Here is a 27,076-nt window from a genome sequence, read left to right as displayed (position 1 = left end):
CCGCACTAACTTCTTCCTATAGACTTCTATGGAGAGCCATGTTAAAAAAACTAATAGTTATCGCTTGTGCACTAACTCTGACACCTTTATAGACTGACTGTGATAAATACACATGAATGCATTTATATATATATATATATATATATATATATATATATATATATACACATACTGTATATATATATATATATATATATATATATATACACAAACACATATTTAGACTGAAGTCAAGCTAAATATTTTAGTGCAGTTTTGGCTTTCGCTCAAGCGCAAACTATAACTTTCAATTTGTAAAGCAGTTCAAATGAATGCGGTCACGATACCCATTAAGAACATAGGCTGAGTGAAGTAGGCTGAACTAACCCTTCTCTGGCTAACGTGCATTTCCATGGACTTGTAATATCAAAGTTAAATGCTAATGGTAGTGCAGTCTAGTGAAATTGCTTATCGCACATGCTCTATCATTAGCACTCCCCTTGTAATCTGGCTATCAATTTGTAGTTTTTTTTTAAAAAGCCTTCATTTTTATTAGACACAAGCACAATACATTTGCAAAGTTCTGCATGTTTTGATATATATTTCTCTGTGTTGAGAGTCTGTATGTGTGTAAAGGTTTGTTACTAGTAGGTCTGGACTGAGCATAGGGCATACAGGGCATGTGCCCGGTGGGCTAAGGCCAGTTAAGGGCCATGACTGGTTTTCTTAGCCCTGCCCCATAACCCGCATTATTATTTATGCATCAGGGGCGGAAATAACATTGATGCAGCAGGTGCAGAGGCACCAGGGCCCAAGTGCTTCGAGGGGCCCATAGCAACAAAATCAAAGTAAAGTCCAGCACATTTGTAGCACTTGTGCAAGCTGCAGGGGAGACTGCAAACCCCCCAAAATAGATACAAATATCAAAGAGGCAGTAGCACAGTGTGAAATATCCATTTATTGGTGCCAAAGAAAAAAGCACAACGTTTCAGGGGTTACCCCTTAACAATAGCAGCCAGTCTATACATAGGCATATGCAGAATGTGTACAATCCTAATGCAGGGGGGGTCTTTCTTTATTGCAGGTCAATCTATCCTAAAAACCATTACACAGAGCAGCATGTATATTATTAGTATTGCTTACTAATGAGTTACCTTTGGGGGCCCAAAAAAAAAAAGTTTGCACCAGGGCCCACTGTTGAGTAGGTCCTCTACTGTTGAGCATGATGCAGGGCCCTACCCATGATGCAGGGACCTACCTCTCACTGCCTTCCTGGGTTTGTGAGCCAGGTAACAGCAGATCCTTGTTAGTTATTTTTTATTTAAATGTGAACTTAAATAGCTTCTTGGTTTGTTTGTTTTTTAATTATATTTCTTTGTGTATTTTGTAAACTGGTTGGCATTAAATAGTAAAAGAGTCAAAAGGGTGTTATAAACTATCATAAACACAAAACGTGAACTTTTTCACCTAGGATTTCTACATTAATTATTATAGTCACAACTTATGCACTTCAGGGAGCTAGCTGAATACATTGCTTGAGCCAATGAGACATATATGGACACCCAACAATCAGCAGCTAGTTCCCAGTAGTGCATTGCTGTTCTTGAGCCTACCTAGGTATCTTTTTGAACAAAGGATACCAAGAGAACAAAGCTAATTAGATAAGAGAAGTAAATTGGAAAGTTGTTTTTTAATTCAATTCTCTATTTGAATCATAAACGTTTAATTTTGACTTTACTTTCCCTTTAATCTGCTGGATGGTTTGAGCAGGGGAAAGATTCTTCAAATGAGTGCTGTCTGCAAATGTGTTGCACTTGGGAATGCAAAGAAATAGACTTAACAGAGGTATGGAATCATCATGGACTATAGAAAAAAGGTTCAGTAGAAAAATTGTGTATAGCACTTGGCACTGTACCGTTACTGTTTATCTTTTGCAAGCTGGAAAGAAGGTTTTGTTATATTCTGGGATTTCAGTATCATTCATTCATATGGGATTATTTGGTACTGTCTGGCATTGTTCCTGAATCAGTAACTATGTGAAAATGGTGAGAAAACGAATGTATACTTATAGGGACATAAAACTGCAATAAGGAAATGCTCTAATGCATGAAAGCAATGTATTGCTCAAGTAAAGACACCACTGGATCAGCAATACACTTCTGCATCTCACCTTGACACATGTCAGTGATTGGTGGCTTCAGACATATGTGAACATTAAATATGTATTTCATCTCTTTGTGGAGGTTAAAAACATATGGGCAAACCATAGTGTAATATTAAAACACTTGAATGTATTTGTGCCTCAAATATAATGGCATATAAGACACAAATGATGAAAGCAGAGTCTACAAGCTATTAAAGGGACATTAAACAATTTGAGATATTAATTTCAAATGTTTAATTGTTCGGCTCCCTTGCGTGGATCCCACTGGTACATTGACTGCCTCTGCTGACCTCTTACCCGTTGTTGAGAGAGATCTTCAATGAGTGGGACAAACTTGCTGCTACGCAGAGTACGATCTCAACTCCATGCTCTCCATAATTCTAATCAGAGACAACTCGGCCATTGGTATCCACTCTCCCACCACCACTGCAAAACCTCCACTCCCCTTTAACAACATTGCATCTACAATGCCATTTGTCAACGTAAGCTCAAAACCACACAAGAGCTCAAGAAATGGGACCCTAGACTCTTTACGTCTTGGTACCATTATGCCCAATTGTCACATTGCTTCACTTCACATAAACACAAGCCCTCACTTACCAGACCACTGACACCGTATGAAAACCTACGTACACAAACAAAAACCCCAAAACACTTCATCTCCCTTATCTACAACCTAGTCCAATACAACAACCACAACAACTTACCCTCTTATGTTCACGGATGGCACAAAGAATTGGGACATGAGATAGACCCTAAACAGTGGCACAAAATCTTTGATCTCACAAAGAAATGCTTGGTATCAGCTAAAACCCAAGCGTTTCAATATAAATTATTGAGTAGTTTGGTATTTAACACCCCAAAGATAGAAAAAGATATAACCCAATACAACAGGTAAGTGCTGGAGGGGTTGTGGTGAGGAAGGTTCAATGCTCCACATTTGGTGGAGCTGCCCCGCTCTCTGGTGTTTTGGAGAGAGATCTTTGCAGAAATTGACAGGATACTGGGACTAACAATCCATCCTAACCCCGCCCACCTGGTCTACCATGACCTCCCGAAGTTCAACGACATACACAAAAGGTCCCTTTTTATCATAATGCTCAATGGAGTTAACAAAATGAACCATAAATACTGGAAAACCACTAGCACCCCGTGCCTCCCAGAGTGGAGAAAAGAAACATGTCGCCAACCACTTACAACTAGAAAGATATCACTACCTTAAGATAGGAAAACCTGATCTCCATGAGATTATGCTCTTACTATGGGAGGGGATTCCCCTCTAACCAGACCATAAATTAACACACTATTAAACACTATAAAACATGAGAATACACAGCTACCCCACTCACTCAATACATTTCCCCCCTTCCCATTCTTCTTTTCCTTTTCACCTCACTTTGATTTCTACCTCGGGGCAACTACAGCCCGGGCACCTTAATTTCTAAGAAACAGGCAACAAAAGTCTACAGTTTATTTTATCTTTATTCAAAATTGTATATGTTTACACAGAAAGCCTAAAATGTTAAAATGAATGCAAGTTAAAATGAGGCCCTTAGGAATTACTCAACCTGCTTGGGACTTTCTTTCTTCTCTAATGTTGAGGAGACAGAATCGCACATGGACATTAAAACACCTGGTTAAAGAAGAATTCCTGCAACATCAACTACACCTCATGGGCCTCAACATGTATTGTCATTGGTTGTTATTCTTAAACCATGCTATGCTTCACCGCTTATTGTTAACCTGGATTACTCAAAATGAGCATTTAAAAAAAAAAAAGTTTAATTGTATGCAGTAAAACAACTTTGCAATATACTTTCATTATTTATATTGTTCCCTTTTCCTGTAATTTAATTCTGAATATTGTGAGCTTCCTACAGTAAATTCCTGTTAAAAGTGAAAGTGCAGCTGTAATCCACACAGTGATTGGCTGTACACTCTAGTAGGCCATTTATAATTGTCCCTAAATGGCCTTAGCAGAAAAAGAAACCTAAGTCACAATATGGAGGCACCCACTGCTTTATGGACATTAGAATGTTACCCTTATTTTTTCAGTATTTAAAAAACGAATGTCATTTTAAAAAATACGTATATGAAAGACTGCCCTTTGACTGTACAATCTGTCATTTTGATTTTGACAGCGGCTGCTGCTGCAGCTGATAGATGCCCACTGTTTACTCAGAGCGCTCTGTAATAGCGCACAAATAGTCACTCACTGTCACTCCCCATAAAAGAACCAACCCCCTCACACTTACTCTCAGGCCGCTCTGGCTGCTCTGTCCTCATTCACTGGAGAAACGGACCGGCCAGCGTGGCAACCATCTTTGTTTAGGGAAAAGTTATTATCTACTATGGTGAGTGAGGGCAGAGCTGCAGAGGTGTGCAGAAAAGGCATATGGAGCAGAGAGACAGGCACCCCTCTATGGAAGGCGCCTGTAGGCACATGCCTACTTTGCCTAACACCTAACACCCTAACATAAACCCCAATTCTAAACACCCCTAATCTGCTGCCCCCGACATCGCCGACACCTACATAAATGTATTAGCTCCTAATCTGCCGCCCCCAACATCACCGATACCGAAAGAAATGTATTAACCCCTAATCTGCCGCTCCTGATATCGCCACCACTATAATAAAGTTATTAACCCCTATTCTCCCGCACCACAACATCGCCGCCACTATAATAAAATTACTAACCCCTATTCTGCTGCTCCCCGACATCGTCGCCACTAAATAAAGTTATTAACCCCTAAACCTCTGGCCTCCCACATCACCGTCACTAAATATACCCATTAACCCCTAATCCGCCAGCCCCCCACATCGCAAAAAACTAAATTAAACTATTAACCCCTAAACCTAACAACCCCCTAACTTTAAATTAAAAATACAATATTCCTACCTTAAAATAAATAAAAACTTAACTGTGAAATTTAAAAACCCAAGTTTAAACTAACAATTAACTTAACATAACCATTATACTAAAATTAAAATAATTACAAATTAAATAAACTAAATTACACATTAAAAAAAACTAACACTACTAAAAACAATGAATCCTAAAATTACAAAAAATAAAAAAAATACAAATTATAACAAAAATAACAAACACTAAATTACGAAAAATAGCAAACAAAATTATCCAAAATAAAAACAACTACACCTAATCTAATAACCCTATAAAAATAAAAAAGCCCCCCCCCCCCCCCAAAAAAAAACCTAGCCTACAATAAACTACCAATAGCCCTTAAAAGGGCCTTTTGTAGGGCATTGCCCTAAAGAAATCAGCTCTTTTCCCTGTAAAAAAATACAAAGACCCCCCCAACAGTAAAACCCACCACCCAACCAACCCCCTAAAATAAAAAAACCTAACTCTAACAAAAACCTAAGCTACCCATTGCCCTGAAAACGGCATTTGTATGGGCATTGCCCTTAAAAGGGCATTTAGCTTAAAGGGCCACTAAACCCAAAATCTTTCTTTCATGATTCAGATAGAACATACAAATTTAAACAACATTACAATTTATTTCTATTATTTATTTTGCTTCATTTTTTAGATATCCTTATTTGAAGAAAAAGCAAAGCACATGGGTGAGCCAATCACATGAGGCTTCTATGTGCAGCAACCAATCAGCAGCTACTGAGCATATCTAGATTTGCTTTTCAGCAAATAATATCAGGAGAATGAAACAAATTAGATAATAGAAGTAAATTAGAAAGATGTTTAAAAATGCATTCTCTTTCTAAATCATGAAAGAAAAAATGTGGGTATCATGGCCCTTTAAGAAAGCCCAAACCTTAATCTAAAAAAAAAAACACCCAAAAAAAGTTTAAAAAAAACCTAATACTAACCCTCGACGATCCACTTACAGTTTTTGAAGCCTGGACATCCAGGTGGCAAGAAGTCTTCTATCTTCGTCCAGGCGGCATCTCCTATCTTCATCCTGGAGGCACGGAGCGGGTCCATCCTTCAAGACATCCGGCATGGAGCGTCCTCTTCATTCGGTCGCCGCCGTAAACTGAATCTTCAATGCAAGGGAGCCTTTTCAAAATGGCGTCCCTTGCATTCCTATTGGCTAATTTTATTTTTAAAATTCAAATCAGCCAATAGGATGAGAACTACTGAAATCCCATTGGCTGTTCAAATCAGTCAATAGGAAGAGAGCTACTGAAATTCTATTGGCTATTCTAATCAGCCAGTAAATAACTAATGAAACTTAAAAAAATACATCTACATCTCAGACTAATCTTTTCTTTGAATGCATCATTCTATATAGCATTTATTTAGCGTCTGCTTAAAACTATGAATATCCTTGCTACATTTTCAGAACATTTTTTTTGTCCATGACAAGCACTCATTGGTTAGGGTTAATAATCTTCATACTATTATTCTGAAATAATATTTTAAGGTTGAGTAATACCAAGAATCAAATGGTGGTTACATGATATGTGCTTAAAATAAAATATTACTTAGTTAATTAGTTCATTAATTCAGTTTGTTATTAGATAAGGGAATGCCCACTTCTGGGCTAATCAGATAAAATACAATGTGCTGAATACAAGCTGCAAGCAGCAGCAAAATCAGGGCTGGAGACAGGATAAACAAATAGGTACAGCAGTCAATAAGGTAACAAAGCTGGAAATCTGCAACAGGGAAAGTACAAGCAGAAGAACTAACTGTGCCAAATACAGTGACAATGTTAGGACAGTCCAAGGTCCAATGGCAGGCAGCAAGTATCTAAACATAGGCAATGTCACCAGCAGGAAGTCCAACAACAAGCAGGAACAGGATGGACTTCAATGACAAAGCAAGGAGTAAAGGCATATGAGCAATATGTAGTCAGAGAGCATTTCCCTTATTGGCTAGCATCCAGGGAGGGTGGAGCTAAGAGACACACTTGCTAATGTTAATATTTCTCCATAAATCACTGCAAGCAAACATTCTCCAGTGGCACAGACAGAGCAAACTGGACTCTGAACCTGGAGTCCCTCGTTCAATCCCAAAGGGGGCCACCGGCGATGTCCCTGCCGTGCGATTCGCATTTTAGTACGAACAGAGCTTATGGAATCCTTACAGTACCTTCCCCCAATGGGAGAGCTCCGGGCAATCAAAGCCTTTTCAAAGCAGGCAAGTCTTCAATGCGAACACAGGTGGAGACCAATGTCCAGGTTGACAAGGTCTTCTACAAAAGTAAAGCCATCATACATCAATGCCTTCATAATAAAGTTTCATCAGGAAATGTTACAACACAAGATCTTTCTTGTGCCGGCTTAATCTCAATGAATTGGACTTCAGTAATGTTTAACTCACAGAACTATATACTCACAGAACTATATACTCACCGAGTATATGGAGGGGGGTTACAGAATAATTCTGACTTGTTAATACATTGTGAGTGGGTCGTTTGTCAGAGCTGGAAAAAATAGGTAGTAGCAATGGCCCTAGGTGTGACAGATAAAGAGGAACCAGCAGTCTGTAAGTTTTCCTCTTCCGTGCCTCATCAGTGGAGTAAGATTCATAGTCAGGATCCAAAAGGTTAGCCTCAGGATTAAATTCACACTCTCCTTGTAAGTTATCCTCTTCCATGTCCTCATCAGTGGAGTAAGATTCATAGGAAAAAAGATAGCAAATTCTGACTCACACTTTATTCCTAATATGACTGGGACTCCCAAAAAAAACCTGATCTCCCTAAGGGTTAATATCAAAACATAGAGTACATAGATAGGGGAGCAGTGCTAGGAATAGCAATTAGGGTATTCACTACAGCAGAGCTTTCCAAACTGTGTGTCGTGACACATTAGTGTGTCGGCGTGTCCCAGCTTCAGCACAAATTTTTTTAATTTAAAAAAAAAATTTTAATTTTTTTGGGGGGTTTCCGACTTTCCGCCTGCCTGCTATGCATATCACATGGTTGACACGTGATTGATACCTAGTGGGTCACAGATCATCTTAACCAATTGATGCAGCTCAGTGGGAACTGAAACTATTCCCATTGGTGGCACATTGGCTCCTGACTGCACATGTAGTCTCCTCAATCGGCTCGTGACTGCACGTGAAGACAGTGAGTGGGAGAGCAGTGTGTTCGCAGCGCGGGCAGTAGTCAGTCGGACTTGCAGAGGGCCGCAGTTTAAACGCTGAGCTGAAGTCAGAAGTCAAAGTGTTTTTGTTTTGTTTTGTAGCTAGCTCCCAGTAGTGCATTGCTGCTCCTGCACTTGATATATGGATAGGAAGTGAAAGCTTAAAAATGCTCGATGATGAAATGCGAGTGTCTTTATCTAATATTCCACCAAACTGTGTTCATCCCATCAACCTCATGCATCCCATTAAAATAGTAAGTAGCTATTGGTGATGTTAAACTTTTTTTAATTCTTGCACATACTTATATACTGTTACTTGTAAATACATTTCGTTATTATATTATTTATGTATGTTTCCATATCTCTTAGAACAAGTTAGTTTAACCTCCTGTTTGCTGGTACAACTGAATTACTGTGTTGTAATATGATGTAGGTCTAAAAAGTGTGTCACCAACATGAAAAGTTGGAAAAGCACTGCACTACAGGATATAAAGAATTAAGGGGGGCCAAATAACTAGGTATTAATATGCATTAAGATAAGAAGGTGGTCAATGTACTATAAAAGTAAATCCAGTGTTAGAATAAATATAGAGAAAGATATCTACATACAGTATTGGATATCTAAGAATCTGAGTATACAATCCATAAGAAACAACTGAATAGAGGTAATAACACTCTTATCACAATAAAAACAGTGTATTAGATCTGGATCCTCTGCAAATATATAAAATACAGGTCTATAACAATATTATACAGACCAAGAGGTTAAAAATCAAAAATCGGAAAAATCTGAAAAAGCTTAAAAAATAGGCGAGTTGTTAAACAATGTTAAAGTGAATGTAAATTTTGATGATGAAGTGCCCGTTTTTTTTAAAATTCGATTAAAAACAGAAGCACTTTAATTCATCAAAATTTACATTTCACTCATGTTGTGAAATTACTTACCTTTTAATCTTGACAGCCACTGCATTGCTTCCTCTGCTCGTCGCAAAGCCTCTTCCTGGGTCTAAAATGAGGAATCCCGCTTCCTCCAATCATGGCGTTTAATCAGACACTGATTCCCCCGGGGGGGAAGCAATGATTGGAGGTTGACCGATACCGTCATTTCTGACATAGTAAGAGGCTTGCGATGACCAGGGGAAGCTGGAGTGGCTGCCAAGATTAAAAGGTAAGTATTTTCACAACACGAGTGAAATGTAAATTTTGATGAATTAAAGTGCCCTTGTTTTTAATCGAATTTTTAAAAACCAGGCACTTTATCATAAAAATTTACATTCAATTTAATATAGTCAGATGATAAAAAAAAGTTTAAAGTAAAAAGTGCTAATCCGTGTGGGTTCCCAGGGTGATAGGGAAAAAAATTCAGTGGTAAAAGTCAATTATATTATCCAATTGAATATGCATATATACGGGATTGTATCCTTATAGTGATAGAAACTATAGTCCAAAGATTGTAAAATAGTGATATTACGATGTTGGAGTACCTTATCACTGCTAGATAAGTGGTGTGTGAGTATTTCAATGTCCTGTGTGTCCGCCTGTCAGCCGGTATAGCTGCGTGGTCACACAGACATCTGTGGCTGAATCGTTAAATGTGTCCATGTGTGTGAGAAGAGAGTTGCTCAATATCTCCAAATTCAGTCGGTGTTGGTTGTTGTGTTGAATCCTATCTCGTCACTCTGTTTCTCGAGATAAAGCCATTGCCTTCCTCTGTTCAGTCAGCTTGTTAGGCTTGACCGGGAAATTAAAAAATGAGCCAATCAGGGTTGTCTATGCGTTTCAGCTCAAGGAGCCTTTATCAAGGGAATGTCCACTTCTGCGGCTAATCAGAGGAAATACAATGTGCTGAATAAAAGCTACAAGCCGCATCAAAGTCAGTGCTGGAGACAGGCTAAACCAGAGCTTTCCAAACCTTTCATGTTGGTGACACAGTTTTTAGACCTACATCATTTTGCGACACAGTAATTCAGTTGTACTAGCAAACAGGAGGTTAAACTAACTTGTTTTAAGAGATACGGACACATACATAAATAATATAATAACAAAATTTATTTACAAGTAACAGTATCTATGTGTAATTAAACAAAAAGTTTAATAACACCAATAGCTACTTACTATTTTAATGGGATGTATGAGGTTTATGGGATGAACACAGTTTCTGAATATTTGGTAGAATATTAGATAAAGACACTCGCATTTCATCATTAAGCAGCTGTCCCACTCACTGACTACACATGCAGTCATGAGCCGATTAAGGAGACTACACGTGCAGTCAGTAGCCAATGTGCCATCAAAGTCGCCAGTGGGAATAGTTCCCACTGAGAGGTGCCAATAGGTTAATATGATCTGTGACCCACTAGGTATCAATCATGTGCCAACCATGTGATATGCGTAGCAGGCAGGTGGAAAGTTGGGAACCAAAAATTATTATTTTTTTAAATATAAATTAAACATTTTTTTGGCTGAAGCAGGGACACACCTACACACTGCCGCAGACACACTAATGTGTCACGACACACAGTTTGGAAAGCACTGGGCTAAACAAATAGATACAGCCGACAATAAGGTACCAAAGCTGGAAATCTGCAACAGGGAAAGTCCAAGCAGAAGTACTAACAGTGCCAAATGCTGAGACAAGGTCAGAACAGTCCTAGGTCCAAAGGCAGGCAGCAAAATCCAAACATAGGCAATGTCACCAGCGGGAAGTTCAGCAACAAGCAGGGACAGGATAAACTTTGATGCCAAAGCAAGGGGTGAAGGCATAGGTTGCTCAATATGTAGCAACTGATTGACTGGCATCTAGGAATGGTGGAGCTGAGAGACACACTTACTGATTTTCATATTCTTCCATAAACCACAGCTAGTAAACATTCTCCAGTGGCACAGACAGATAAAACTGGACTCCCTGGTTCAATCCCAGGCAGTGCTCAGCAAGGGGGTCACCAGCGATGTCCCTACTGTGCGGTTTGCATTTTAGTAAAAAAAAGAACTTATAGGATCCTGACAGAACGGCTCATGATTCAGGTCCTAATTTGGACCTTTTTTAAGACAATCCATTATCACAACTGATGTGCAGCAGAGCATGGTGCTCTTTTCCTATAAAGTATATATTTAAGTATATCAGTTGTGATGATGGATGGACTTGAAAAAGTTGAAGGGTGGAGCCCGAAATGATTGTTGCCTGTCTGAGGGGGGAACCAAAATTTGACGTTCACTTACAACACAGTCAATTTGTGATCCACTTGGTGATATTGGACAGCATGAACAATGGACAACGCTTGAACGATCTCAGGTAACAGATATTTCATTATATTGAGTGACTATGAATGTGGAACACCCTTCGGTGCCTTATCTTGCATGACATGTGAATAGCGCTTAAGACCAAGGCACTACCGGAGACAGGAGATGCAATTGCTCACACTTGTTTAGCAGCGATAATCTTACCTTGCAGATGCATGAAATACATAGGGGCCTATTTATTAATGTGCTAGCGGACATGATACGATGCAGCGTATCATGTCTGCCGCATGTGTGATATTGAGATTATCAGTTGGTATGAACCATATCAACCTGTTGTTATGTGCACAATGGTAGAGTCAGGAAGTGCCTCTTGCATAGTGTGTGTGTGTATAGCATTCTTAATAAAGTTTACAGTTATGAAGACCTGTGCTTGATCTCCTTATATAAACTAAGATAAAACATGGTGTCAGAATAAGGAGTTCCCTGCTTCCATCTGAACTGACAAGCAAGGACTCTGAGGAATCCATTAGAAATCTTTGCAGCAAATTGAAAGAGTGAGAGTCAAGGCTCTGGCAGAGTGTCTACAGCTTCTTCTCATGAGCTGAGTAAGTGCATCATAACTTGTACAACTGACTAATTCTAACAGCACTACAGACTTTTATATTAATACTGCATAATTCAGAACATTAAGATGGAAAAGTTAAATCCTCCACCAGAATTGAAAATGACTGGTAATATGGAAGATGCATGGCAGAGGTTTAAGCAAAGATTCCAGCTATTTGTTAGAGCTATAGGAGCTCAGGAGCAAGATGATGAACAAAAGGTTGCACTTTTTCTGACTGTAGCAGGATCAGCAGCAATAGATGTATACAACACCTTCACATTTACAGATGAAGAAAGGGATGTTTATCAGGTTGTTCTAGACAAATTTGAACAGTGCTGTGTACCTAGATGCAATGAAACCTATGAAAGGTATCTTTTCAGATGTAGAATGCAGAATGAAACAGAGACTATTGAGGAGTATGTAACAGACTTAAAACTGAAGAGTAGATCATGTAATTATGGAGCAATGTGTAACTCATTAATCAGAGACCAGTTAGTCATGGGCAGCAGAAATATAAGGGTTAAAGAGCGCTTGCTCAGAGAGAAAGATTTAACACTGGAAAAGGCAGTAGAAATTTGTCAAAGTTCAGAGGCAGCACAGGAACAAGTGCGCACACTCTGCCACAGTACAGCAGCAACACCAGTAATGTCAGTTACAGTGGGGAAAAACAAAGTGCATCCACATTATGAAAATAAAATGAAAGGAAAAAGTTTTATCACACAAACAGCAAATTCTCAGCCTGAATCAGACTGTCTATGTACCAGATGTGGAAAGCAGCATGGCATAAGACAATGTCAGGCTTATGGGCAAATCTGCAGAAAATGTGGAAAAAGGAATCACTTTCAAAAGATGTGTAAAGCTAAAAAAACGGTTCACATTGTTGACCAGTCAGAAAGTGAGGAATCAGAAGAATTCTTTATTGGAATACTTGACTTAACCAAAGCTACAGATAAGGAGTGGGTCATTGAAGCTATTACAAATGGCACTAATATTGCTTACAAAGTAGATACAGGTGCACAAGCTAATTTGATGCCTGAGAGCAAGTATCACCAATTGAAGAACAAACCAGAACTTCTGAAAAGCTCAGTTAAACTAAAGACATATAATGGGGATTTTATCCCAGTGCTTGGCAAGTGCAGTGTGTTCCTGGAATATGGAAATCAAATGCATAAAATGAACATTCTGGTAGTTCCAGGAAACAAACCAGCTCTACTGGGTCTTCAAATGTGTGAAACTTTAGGACTGATTAAAAGGGTAAATGCTATTGATGGAACTAATAAAGAAAAGGACATAGAACATTTATTAACAGACTATGCTGCAGTATTTGAAGGAATAGGATGTCTTCCAATGCAACATAAAATACAACTAAAAGAAGGTTCTCGTCCAGTAGTGCATGCCATGCGAAATGTTCCAGTTGCTCTAAGGGATCGTCTTAAACGGGAACTTGCCAGGATGGAGGATAAAGGTATTATAAAGAAAATCAAGACACCTACTGAATGGGTTCATTCTATGGTGTTGGTGGAAAAACCGGATGGGGGTCTCAGAATCTGTATTGATCCCAAGGAACTGAATAAAAGCATCTTAAGAGAACACTTTCATTTACCAACAAAACCAGAATTGCTTGGGGAGCTAAGTGGAGCAACCGTATTCAGTAAACTGGATGCATCCTCAGGATTTTGGCAAATTCCACTGGAGGAGGAAAGCATGAAACTCTGCACTTTTAATACTCCTTATGGGAGGTACTGTTACAAACGATTACCCTTCGGCTTGTGTTCAGCACCAGAAGTGTTTCATAGTACCATGCAGCAACTTCTTGAACGAATACCAGGCACAACCGTATTCATTGATGATATTCTGATCTGGGGTAAAACCAAGCAAGAACATGATGAAAGGCTAAAGATGGTCTTAGATGTTGCTAAGGAGAATAATTTGAAGTTCAATAAGACAAAGTGTCAATTCAGAAAAACTTCAATTCAATATTTCGGAGAACAACTCACAGGAGGTGGTGTTTTACCAGACATGAAAAAGATTAAGGCAATTACAGAAATGCCACAGCCAGAAAATAAGCAAGATATACAACGCTTACTAGGAATGGTGAATTACCTTGGCAAGTTCATACCTAATTTACCAGACAAAACTGTACTAATGCGACAACTACTCAGAAAAAACTATGCCTGGGAATGGTCAGAGAATCACCAGAAAGAATGGAAGTTTTTGAAGGACATGCTTACTACTGCACCAACTCTGCAATTCTTTGATCCAACAGCAAAAACAAAGTTGTCAACTGATGCTTCCCAAAATGGATTGGGAGCAGTTCTATTTCAAAATCAAGGCTCGGGATGGATGCCTGTGGCTTATGCATCTAGGGCATTGACAGATACTGAAAAATCATATGCTCAAATTGAAAAGGAAACACTGGGACTAGTTTACGGATGTGAAAAATTTCATGTTTATTTGTATGGAAGAGTATTTTCCGCAGAAACTGATCACAAACCTTTGATTCACATCTACCAAAAGGGCTTGATAGATGCACCTCCAAGAATTCAACGTTTGTTGCTGAGACTTCAAAGATATGACTTCACCTTGGATTTTATACCTGGCAAGGAGTTGGTGGTAGCGGATGCTCTGTCACAAGCTTACTTACCATTTAACAATGAGGACTTACAGTTGCAGAAAGAGGTGACTGTTCACGTCAATCTGATCTTGAAGACAGCCCCGTTTAGTCATGCAATGTGGGCAGCAATAGAACAGGCTACAGAAACAGATGCTCTTTTAAGTCAAGTGAAGAAAGCAGTTTCTAGTGGCAAATCTAAGACATTAATGCCATCACTGTATAGACCATACATTTCTGAAATTTCTTTGATAAAAGGGGTACTTTTGAAAGGACAAAAGATAATTGTACCAGCGAGTTTGCAAAGTCAAATACTGAAAAGACTACATGAAGGTCATTCAGGTATAGAAAAGACAAAAAGACGAGCTAGAGACATTTTGTCCTGGCCAAATATGAATGAAAACATTGAGACAATGATCACTCAATGCCGGACTTGCCAAAAATTCAGACCTCAGTTACCTAAAGAGCCTATACTGGATACGGACTTCCCGTTGGCACCCTGGGAAAAGTTAGGAATGGACTTGTTTGTTTTCAAAAATCAGCATTATATCTTAGTAATGGATTACTTCTCTAATTACCCAGAGATAGCATTATTGGAAGATGAGTCAGCATGTACAGTGATCAAAAAAGTAAAAGCAATTTTGGCGAGACATGGCATTCCAAGAGTAATAATATCAGACAATGGTCCTCAATTCAATTGTAGAGAGTTTAGGGTTTTTGTCAGTACCTATGAATTTGAACATCGAACATCCAGCCCGGGATATCCACAAGCAAATGGATTAGCAGAAGCTGGAGTAAAAATAGTGAAAAACATACTTCGTAAAGCAACAGATGCAGACGAGTATCCATGTCTGGCTCTTCTTAGCTATAGAGCTACTCCTTTAAAATGTGGGAAGTCACCGGCAGAATTATTGTTTGGCAGACAGCTGGTCACACGAGTACCAGTTGTGAAACCTTGGAAAAGGTTCCCACAAAAACATGTAATAGAAACCAAATTGAAACTCAGAGAAAAAAGGAATGAATACTATGACCGAGCTGCAAAGCCTTTGGAGAATCTTCAGGTACAAACTCCTGTGCGAGTACAAGGTTCAAACAGCTGGAATACTGAAGGGACAGTTATCCAGCAATATTCTCCAAGATCGTATGTAGTTCAAACCAATGATGGGCAATGTTTACGTAGGAATCATAGACATTTGATGGCTATTCCATCAGTTCACAACAATTCGGCAGTGAAGGAAACCTGTGAGGATACATTGAACACTCCATTGCAGTTGGAGAATGAAGATGCCAGAGAAACTTTGCAAAGCTCGACTGACTTGCCTGCCAGTGATGCAATGCAAACAAGGTCAGGTCGATATATCAAAAAACCTAATCGTCTAATTGAACAATGTTAAAAGGGACTGAAGTTTTTTTACATAGACTACAGTTAAAAAAAAAATGTACTTTAAGTTTTCTGTTGTTTAAAAAGAAAAGAAAAAGGGAAATGTGTGTTATTGAGATTATCAGTTGGTATGAACCATATCAACCTGTTGTTATGTGCACAATGGTAGAGTCAGGAAGTGCCTCTTGCATAGTGTGTGTGTGTATAGCATTCTTAATAAAGTTTACAGTTATGAAGACCTGTGCTTGATCTCCTTATATAAACTAAGATAAAACACTGCACATCGATAAATGCTGACAGCATACTCTTATCATTGCATTTTCAATCGGGTTGATTTCTGTCCGTGGCCTCAGAGCAGGAGGACAAGTTATGGAGCAGTGGTCTTTACACCGCTGCTTCATAACTTCCGTTTCCAGTGGCCCCATAGTATCTATTTTCCAAGCTTGGCTACTTATTTTGCTACTGCCTTTTGACACTCATTGAATTGAGTATATCCATGGTGGATCGCTACATTGAAAGTGGGAGAAATCCTGTATTCTAGCTAAGAGAGTCTGTTTAAGGGAGAAATCCCGAGCGGTGGATCGGTTATAGGGAACCATTACATGCTGTTTTTGTTATTAGCGGGTTGTAACCCCTAAGAGCTGGAAAATTGAGTATTTTCCCATTACCTGCCTTTATGTTTTTTTTATTTTACTGGGGACGCCCAGTTTACAGTGTGTTTTATAAATTTTACTTGGATGCTTCTTATGGAAGTTTAATAAAATGTATTTTGTATTTTTTGCTAATAGGGTGCTTTTGATTATTGTTTGAGCGTGGGAATTGCAAATATATGATTATTTCTTGACTAGTGGAGTCAATTCCTGTTTCCAGCACCATCACTGAAAATATTGTTATTTTTTATTCTTATTGTATGAGGTGCCATTTTCTTTCATTTTATAGGATTAAACACACACACACACACACACACACACACACACACATATATATATATATATATATATATATATATATATATATATATATATATATATATATACACACACATACACATTCATTTCAGAAATGGATAGAAATTGAATATCATAGGAGTTATCATGTAGATATAAACTGCACAACACCAACTTAAAGGGACATGAAACCCAATTTTTTTCTTTCATGATTTAGAAAGAGCATGCAATTTTAAACAACTTTGTAATTTACTTCTATTATCTATTTTGTTTAATTCTGTTGATATCCTTTGCTGAAAAGCATATCTAGATAGGCTTAGTAGCTGCTGATTGGTGGCTGAACATAGATACCTTGTGTGATTGGCTCACCCATGTGCATTGCTATTTCTTCAACAAAGGATATCTAAGGAATGAAGCAAATTAGATAACAGAAGTAAATTGGAATGTTGTTTAAAATTGTATTCTCTGTCTGAATCATGAAAGAAATATTTTGGGTTTAGCGTCCCTTTAATAACATTTTACTTCTTCATTTAATCAATTTTGGCACAAGTAGTGACCTTAATCATGCATAACCATCTTCCAATGACCTGCTTCTTTTATACCATGAAACATTCTACAATTAATAACAGGTGAATAACATATATCTTGCTAAATAATTACTTCATAACATTATACTACCCTCTAGTGGCACAAAATATTTTTAAATTTTAATCCCTACCTTTCTCTATTGTATATTTATGTCCTGTGCTATGATGAAAAAATGATTTACCTTTTATTATTGAGCTGCAATTAGAACACCCCAGACATTGGTAGCAAATATTACTTGTTTGAATAATATTTCTTTCTTCTTAGCAGGACCTTCATCTGTTCTATCCAGCCTATCCTTCAGACATTTATCTCTACTACGTGCCATTATATGTACTTCCTGGAATGATTTTATATCCTCATTACACTATTTAAAAACATTACAATGCTTTCTTATAATCTTAATGATATTCTCACTATACACCAGGGGGCCTATTTATTATGTGCCTTTCCGACATGATCCGCTGATTGGATCATGTCCGACAGACATCGCTGAATGCGGAGAGCAAGATGCTCGGGTTAAATTGCGGCGATGTCTGTCCGCCTCCTCAGAGCAGGCAGACAGGTTATGGAGCAGCAGTCTTTAAACACGGGGCCCTCAAGCTCCATATGGAGTTTGATAAATAGACCCCTAGGGCTCAACAAACCCAGGAGCCAGGAAGACACTGGCTCCTAGAATTTTACTCCTGGCTCCAAACTTTTTGGGTTTTATATATATATATATCGTATTCTAAATATTCTTACTGGCTCCTAAATTTTAAACAGATTTGTCGACCCACTGCTATACACATTATATTGCGATGTAAATACTAACTAGCTATGTTTATTTTCCTTATTGTGTGCTTTTTCCCTGTTACTTGTTGTATCTACTATTTTAGTTTCCCCCTTTCCATGAATAAGTGTCTAACATTTTCACTGATTCCTCATTATATGTTAACAAAACTATAAACCTTGAACTGCAAAGTTTAAAAGATGTACAAATAACATTAGGGAACCGTTATAACCACATGCCAAACACATTGACTATGTATTGCCACCAGGTGGTGCCATACTGTCTGAACAACTTATTCTCATACACAAACATTTCTTCAACCTGATTCATACATAAAGGCTTCAAGCTGAAAAATCTTATTAAAAAAAAAAGACTATATTTGTGATTACATAATTTATGCTAGGCGCTATGCGTTCTCCTGGGGGGGGTTCTCCCTGTTCTTATGCACTTTGGGGATAGTATTATAAAAAAGTGTTTTAGAAAATCTGCTAATTTCTTATCAATAATATCATCTCTTTCAGTTTTCTTCAAATATTTTTTATTTCCTTTTGAATAAAATAAATAAATAACTGCCAACCTTGTCTTTCAGATATCGTAACTGAAAATCTAAAAAGACTGGAATTTACACTCAATATAGAATAATAGTATATTCCAGGACACTAAAGACTTTCCATAGAACTGATAAAAAGTAATGAGTTATACCCAAATAAACTGACTACAAAAACCCATTCCCTAATTCCATAGCTACTTTTGATGACAGAACAGTAAGTAGGTAGCCTTTGAAAAACAGATTTCTATACATGAAAAATAAGGTTGAGGTGAACATTTTTCAAGAATCATATCAGAGTTATTTACTGAATTCTACTAAAAAGTGCATTACATTTGGAACATTTATGTGAATGGATGTTTAGCATAACAACTTACCTCCTTTTAATGCACCACAAAATGGGAACTCATGGTCAGTTCCTGAACATATTTCATATTTATATTCAAAAACTTTTGCAGACTGAAGCCAAGTATCAACTGTTAGATAGATAACATGTAAATCTATTCCTGTGACAAGACAAAAAATGTTCAGAAAGATGTAGGGAAAACAAATATTTATATAACCAGCTTTGATTAAAGAGACTGTCAAGCCCAAAATAAACTTTCATGATTCAAATAGGGCATGTCATTTTAAACAACTTTCCAATTTACTTTTATCACCAATTTTGCTTTGTTCTCTTGGTGTTCTTAGTGGAAAGCTAAACCTAAGTAGGCTCATATGCTAATTTCTAAGCCTTTGAAGGCTGCCTCTAATCTGAATGTATTTTGACAGTTTTTCACGGCTAGAGGGTGTTAGTTCATGTGTGTCATATAGATAACATTGAGCTCCCGCACATGAAGTTACCTAGGTGTCAGCACTGTTTGGCTAAAATGCAAGTCTGTCAAAAGTAATGAAATAAGGGTGCAGTTTGCAGAGGCATAAATACAAGGTAATTACAAAGGGAAAAAGTGTATTAATATAACTGTGTTGGTTATGCAAAACTGGGGAATGGGTAATAAAGGGATTGTCTATCTTTTTAAACAACACCAATTCTGGCGTTGACTGTCCCTTTAATGTTATCATCAGACTTATTTCAGAAAATATAAACATTAAAAAACAACTTGTCATCAGTAGATTTCAAGTAGCAATATTTAAAGGGACAGTAAAGTCAAAATGAAAGGGATATGAAACCCAAAAATGTTCTTTTGTGATTCAGACAGAACATACAATTTTTAAAGAGTTTCCGGTTTAATTCTATAATCAAATTTGATTTGTTCCCATGATATTCTGTGTTGAAGAGATACCTAGGTAGGCACATAGAGCACGTGGGTTAATTTAAGATAAGCGCCAAGTTATTATCCTTTAGCTCCCTCACAGGTAATCTTCCCTATGATTACCACTTTCTAGTATAAACCAAACAAAAGTCAATTATTGAAGAAGAAAAGAAGCTTAAAACAAACGGCCGTTTGTACACTGAGTATCGGAGGAGCCGCCAAACACGCCGGAGCGTGTAGCGCAAGTACTTACCTGATTCGAAAGCCTGCTGCCAATACTGACAGCCAAAGATATCCCGAACAGAAGGTACTGCACCATCAGAGCCACACAGACCAAAACAGGCTCCAAAGAACCAAGCTTACAGGCTAATCTTGTATCGTACAAGATTGGAGAGAGAAAAGGCATAAATATCTTCCTGGTAAGATAAACAAACAAACCGCCAGACACAGCAGGTGTCAGAAGACCCGGTAAGCTCATTAGAAATACTTGTTACAAATTGCATAAAAAAGACTGAAGTGTTACAAGGTTATCCCTCTAAGAAATAACGGAAGTTTATTGGATTACAAAATATTTTTATACTGGAACTCTGCATATTGCTACAAAAGTTAAAAAGACTTTTAAACATCAAAGCATTTTTTATGAACATTTTATTCTGACAATTGGTCAAGAAAATATCTTTTTAAAGATACTACATTTTTAGATGTATATATAAGGTGGATTAAGGGGGTATACATAGCAATCGTTAATTATTATAATAAATTAGCATGTTGTAATATTTAAGACATAAAGGTTAAGATACACGAGAAATTAAACCATTATCAAGTATATTGAATAAAAGGGAGACGTCCCAAACCATAGTATATTAGCACAATTTTATTCAGATTATTCTGTCATCCAACCCTAGACTGATTATCTTGCTTACATTATTGTTTTTATGTATCTTTGATTTATATATGTTTTTAGATTGTCTACTAGCAATAAATATATGTGAAAATTATAATCTCCATATTGTCCTTCAAGCTTTTTTTAGCGCTCCCAAACTTCAATAATTGACTTTTGTTAGGCACATAGAGCACTACATGGCAGGAAATAGTGCTGCTATTTAGTGATCTTAAAAATCTGCTGCCATATAGTGTTCCAAAAATAGGCCACCTCCTATGCATACGCCTCTACTTTTCAAAACAAAAGATACAATGAAAACAAAGAAAATTGAAAATATAACTAAATTTGAAAGTGGCTTAAAATCGCATTCACTATCTGAATCATGCAAGAACATTTTTTGGTATCATATCCCTTTAAACTTTCGTTATTCAGATATACCATACAGTTTTAATGTATAACATTGTTGCAAATCTGCGGCCATTTAGTACTTGTCTTCAGACACATGCACGCTTCTTAAATTACATGCACACTTCTTAAATTACATGCATTATGCCTCAAACCTGTTCAGAAGAAGCGCTATCTAATTCTGTTTTGAACGTATCAGATTTCCAGACACAGCTGTGTATGACTATTTCTCCGGTATCTTTAAAACATTTTATTTATCTCCGAATCAATTAAAATTAAGAACAATTCACAAAAATGTGAACAAAAAAAAAATCATCCTTCCAGTGGGTGTCTTCTAAACCAGTAAAATATCAATAGGACTGCATATCTATAATGGTAAAAGACCTAACTATCCCTGGTTAAAAACTATCCATTAGGAAAAGGACCGAACATCTGTTTTATCCACACTGTGTCTCAGTAGGTGGTGGATAAGGTACCTTACTGTACGGTGATTTGTTAAGTGGCTGGAGACAGGACAATCATTGTATTCTTGTTGCGTCTCAGTTGGCGGTATCATAGGGGCGTTTCCTTATGCATTTCTCCTTCCAAATGGCTTCATCAGAGGTTTGCTGCCTTATGCCCCCTATATATACACGCTCAATCTGTTCTTTGTAATTATAGTGGTAAATCCTATTCAACTATAAGCAGCTAATGTTTTTTTAAAATACCTAGCGCTCACTCACTCCTTAAAGGGACATTAAACCCAAATTTTTTCTTTCATGATTTAGCAAGAGCATGCCATTTTAAGCAACTTTCTAATTTACTTCTATTGTCTAATTTGCTTCAATCTCTTGATATACTTTGCGGAAAAGCATATCTAGAAAGGCTCAGTAGCTGCTGATTGGTTGCTGTACATAGATGCCTCGCCTGATTGGCTCACCCATGTGCATTGCTATTTCTTCAACAAAGGATATCTAAAGAATGAAGCAAATTAGATAATAGAAGTAAATTGTAATGTTGTTTAAAATTGTATTCTAATCTCTATCTTAATCATGAAAGAACATTTTTGGGTATAGTGTCCCTTTAACTTACCTTCCTGCTTTCAACAAAAGATAACAAGAAAGCAAACAAAACTTGATAATAGAAGTAAACTGGAATGTTGTTTAAAATTGCATGTTCCATCTGAATCATGAAAGAAGAAAATTGTTTTTTATATCCTTTTAAATTAAACTATTTTAGATGCATTTGCTGGTCTTTCCTTACTATACCTTTAACATGTGAACTGAGTATACACAAAAACTATAGCCAACAGTCAAATGATATCACCCAAAACAGGCAAAAATAGGTCAGCTGCAGAATTTGAAACATACAAAAATCCTGTGCAATCCTGTGCAAGAATTCCTCTTTTAATTTTCCCCTGTGCAAAGTATAGGAATTGTTATCATGTCAGGAATGCATTTGAAAATGTTGAAGGGTTTTCTAATGATTAGAATACATTTGAATTTGTTTTGGAAGCCTAGCAAAATGCAAGGCTAGACACCTGTTGCTGTAATTGTGATAGAATGTAATATATATTCATACCAGGCCAAGGTTTGTCTAACAACCAAAAATGTAAGTTGTGGAAGAGAGTAATACAAAGTATGTAACTTTTGCAATAAATAATTACTAAATGTCATTTGTTTCTGGTAAACATTTGAACACACAATGTGATCTGTAGGGTTAAGGTTCGTGTTGGACACAGCTGAACAAGTTTTTACAGACAAACAATCATTTGTTTACTGTATTATCATAGTTGAAGGCACTATACTGTGCAACCTACTTTATTAGGTACAGCTTCCTAGCAGTGTGTTGAGCCTCCTTTAGCCTTCAAACCAGCCTGAATTTGTCTAGGCATGGATTCAATAAGAGGCTGAAAATGTTGTGGAGGTCAATGGACCCAATGTGTACCAGGATAACATTCCCCACATCATAACACCGCTCCCACAACCTTGCACAGTTTTCATCAGACATGACAAGTCCATGAATGTATGGTATTTGCGCAAAATTCTGAGCCTGCCATCTTAATCACGCATTAGGAACTTCAACTCATCAGAACAAGCAACCTTTTTCCAGTCTTCGATGTTCCAGTACTAGTGTTTTTGTGAAGGCGTGCTCTCTTGTTCTTCTCTGATAACAATGGCACCCGATGTGGCTACCTGCTGTTGTAGTAGTAATAATAATATAGTCCAGCACAGAGCACAATCCAAAAGGAGGGTAATCCTTGGAGTGACTGCCACATTCAATAATGAATATCCAAGAAGTAATAAGGACGACTCCTCTGTAGTTAAAATCCCAATTTTATTAGTCATACAGAATCAGACAACAAACCACAATGTTTCGGGGTCAATACCCCTTAGTCATGTGATAAAAAAGCATTCATACCATACCTGTTTAAATACGCTAACCAGGTAATTAACCCCTTATAAACTTATCAAGTGAAATAAATCACAACAGTATAGCCATACTGACCTTTACTGGCCAAGGGTGAAATGACATGCATATTAAAAACAGATAGTGAAGCCTCCAGGCTATATACATATTTACATGGTCACAAACAGTAATATTTTGCACAAAAAACATCATCATTCAACATTCTTGCCTACATATTAGAAAGATCTCAATTATAATCTAAAGTGTAAATTTATTCATCTGAGCAAGAAGTGAAAGCGATATTGCCAGAATATTTTCCATAAAATTAATTCTGCAACTTTTTAAAAAAATATATTTTAAATGAAAATAGGAAACCAAAAAATCTCCTCTTGGAAAATAACACTATACACCTAAAATAACCGCAGTTGATGTTACCCCTCCTATTGAAGCATGGTCCTAGGAGTATAAATGGACATAGAGTGATAACTCATTATCCAAGGAGCATACTTCAATATGATGGAGCAAGCTCAGCCGTCAACATAGGTGACCACATCAGTAAAAGACTGCCCAGTTAATTTCTCTGTTCATCCCCTTCGGATCCAGGGTATCCAACTTAAAGAGCCAATAGGATTTGCGCTGTTTTAACAACATCACTCTATTACCACCACATCTGGGCATCTTAATGTGGTCAATAACCTGGAACCGAAGTTGACTAATATGGTGTCCTGCTGCCAGGAAGTGATGTACTACATGAGCAGTAATTACCTTGCACCTGATATTGCTCTTGTGCTCAGTGATGCAATCCCCTACTCTTCTAGTGGACTCCCCCACATAGGCCCGCCCACAGGGGCATTTGATCAAATAAATGACATAGCTTGTGTTGCAGGTGTAATAGTCTCTATATTTAAATTTATGACCTGTCTGTGGATGTACAAAGTATGGGCTTTTAATAATTGATCCACAGTTAACACAGCCCAAACAAGGGAAACATCCCAGATTTTTCTTGGTAATGTATCCCTGTTGGGGGGATCTGCCAGGACCCACATCTGCCTTAATTAAAGAATCTCTTAGGCTCTTATTATGCTTATAGGCTGGCATTGGGTATTGACAGAACTCCTCAACATTGGGAATGCAATTCTGTAGGATGCCCCAGTGTTTACGTATGATACGTGAAATATATTGACTTTGTCTACAAAAGCTAGAAACAAAAACCATTCTCTTGTCCCTATTGCGAGGGGGTTTAGGTTTAAACAACGTGTTTCTATCAATTGTAGCCACAATTTGGATGGTCTTATCAATTAATTTCACTAGATAGCCTCTCTGAACAAATTTCTCCCCCATCTCAGCGAATCTAATTAGAGATTTATCAGTTTCATCCACAATCCTTTTAACCCTAAGCATTTGACTGCGTGGGAGAGATTTCACCAAGGAATGTAAAGGATGTGCACTCTCATAGTGAAGTAAACTGTTCCTATCAGTGGCTTTCCTAAATAAATCAGTTTTAAAGCCCATGCCATGTTTAATCACTGTTACATCTAAGAAATCAATGCTAGATTCACTCCATACCAATTTGAATTGTATATTGTTAGTAGAGCCATTCAAATCTGCTACAAAGGACTCCAGTGCTCCAACGTCGCCCAGCCAAATACCAAAGATGTCGTTGATGTAGCGCCACCAGGTGGCGCCACACCGACGAAACTCAGGATGTTCAAACACAAATCTCTCCTCAAATAAATTCATAAAAATGTTGGCATAATTAGGGGCGACGTTGGAGCCCATAGCAGTCCCCTGAAGTTGCATATAAAATTGATCCTCACACAGGAAATAATTATTGTATAAAATAATTTCCAATAGTTGCAAAATGAAAGTGATCTCAAAAGTAGAATATAAACCACTAGAATAAAGTGCACTATTGACAGACCAGATGCCACTAGCATGTGAAATTTATGTATAAAGGCTAGTGACATCGAGGCTGAAAAGAATCAATTTATCAGTGGGTAATTCTGCTCCACCAAAGGTCTCAAAATTTTGTCCAAATAGATAGCTATATTGGAAAAGATAAAATTCATCCCCGCCACAATGGGGCGACCAGGTGGAGCAGTCATGGACTTGTGAATTTTTGGCAGGACATATAGGACCGGAGTAACCGGATCCTTCACTTGCAAAAATTGACCAGTCTTCTTGTCAATAATATTGGATCTCAGTGCAAAATCCACAGTCATCTGAATCTCGTGTTGCAGCTTAAACACTGGATTAAATGAAATAGGACTGTATACCGATTGTACACTGAGTTGACGGAATATTTCATGTTTGTAATCAGACTTATTGAGAATGACGGTAGCCCCGCCCTTATCTGCTGGCTTTAAAATAATGTCACAATTCTCCTTAAGTCTGTTCAAAGCCTGATAATCATTTTTAGTGAAATTACCTTTCTTTAGGTTACCCTTCAAGTGTTGTTTGTTTATACGTTGTTGCAATTTATTGAGATCAAATTAAAACAATTTCTCAAAAGTTGTAATGCCATGATGTGTTTGTTGTGGAAAAAAACAAAATTTCTGCTTACCTGATAAATTTCTTTCTTTTGTGATGTACCGAGTCCATGGATTCATCCTTACTTGTGGGATATTATCCTTCCTAACAGGAAGTGGCAAAGAGAGCACCACAGCAGAACTGCCTATATAGCTCCCCCCTTAGTTCCACCCCCAGTCATTCGACCGAAGGCCAAGGAAGAAAAAGGAGAAACTATAAGGTGCAGAGGTGACTGAAGTTTTTAATAAAAAATACCATCTGTCTTGAATAGACAGGGCGGGCCGTGGACTCGGTACATCGCAAAAGAAAGAAATTTATCAGGTAAGCATAAATTTTGTTTTCTTTTGCATGATGTACCGAGTCCACGGATTCATCCTTACTTGTGGGATACCAATACCAAATATACCATTAGGGCACGGATGAAGGGAGGGACAAGAGAGGAACCTAAACGGAAGGCACCACTGCTTGCAAAACCTTTCTCCCAAAAATAGCCTCAGAAGAAGCAAAAGTATCAAATTTGTAAAATTTTGAAAAGGTATGGAGCGATGACCAAGTCGCAGCCTTACAAATCTGTTCAATCAGAAGCATCATTTTTAAAAGCCCATGTGGAAGCTACCGCTCTAGTAGAATGAGCTGTAATCCTTTCAGGAGGCTGCTGTCCAGCAGTCTCATAAGCCAGACGGATGATGCTTTTCAGCCAAAAGGAAAGAGA

At 37.7% G+C, this 27,076-nt stretch overlaps 1 protein-coding gene across 1 annotated transcript in view; it reads right to left on the bottom strand.

Moving 5' to 3' along the window:
* LY96 (lymphocyte antigen 96) overlaps nucleotides 1-27,076 on the bottom strand; it is a 141,600-nt gene that overhangs the window by 10,927 nt on the left and 103,597 nt on the right. The window contains exon 3 of the mRNA XM_053715135.1: nucleotides 19,284-19,412. Coding sequence (XP_053571110.1) covers nucleotides 19,284-19,412 — 129 coding nt within the window. The remainder of the gene's footprint in view (nucleotides 1-19,283; nucleotides 19,413-27,076) is intronic.

The sequence above is a fragment of the Bombina bombina genome, chromosome 5 (genome assembly GCF_027579735.1).
Source record: "Bombina bombina isolate aBomBom1 chromosome 5, aBomBom1.pri, whole genome shotgun sequence".
NCBI lineage: Eukaryota > Metazoa > Chordata > Amphibia > Anura > Bombinatoridae > Bombina > Bombina bombina.
The sequence above is the reverse complement of the archived record's forward strand: the minus strand, read 5'-3'. Positions and strand labels throughout refer to the sequence as shown.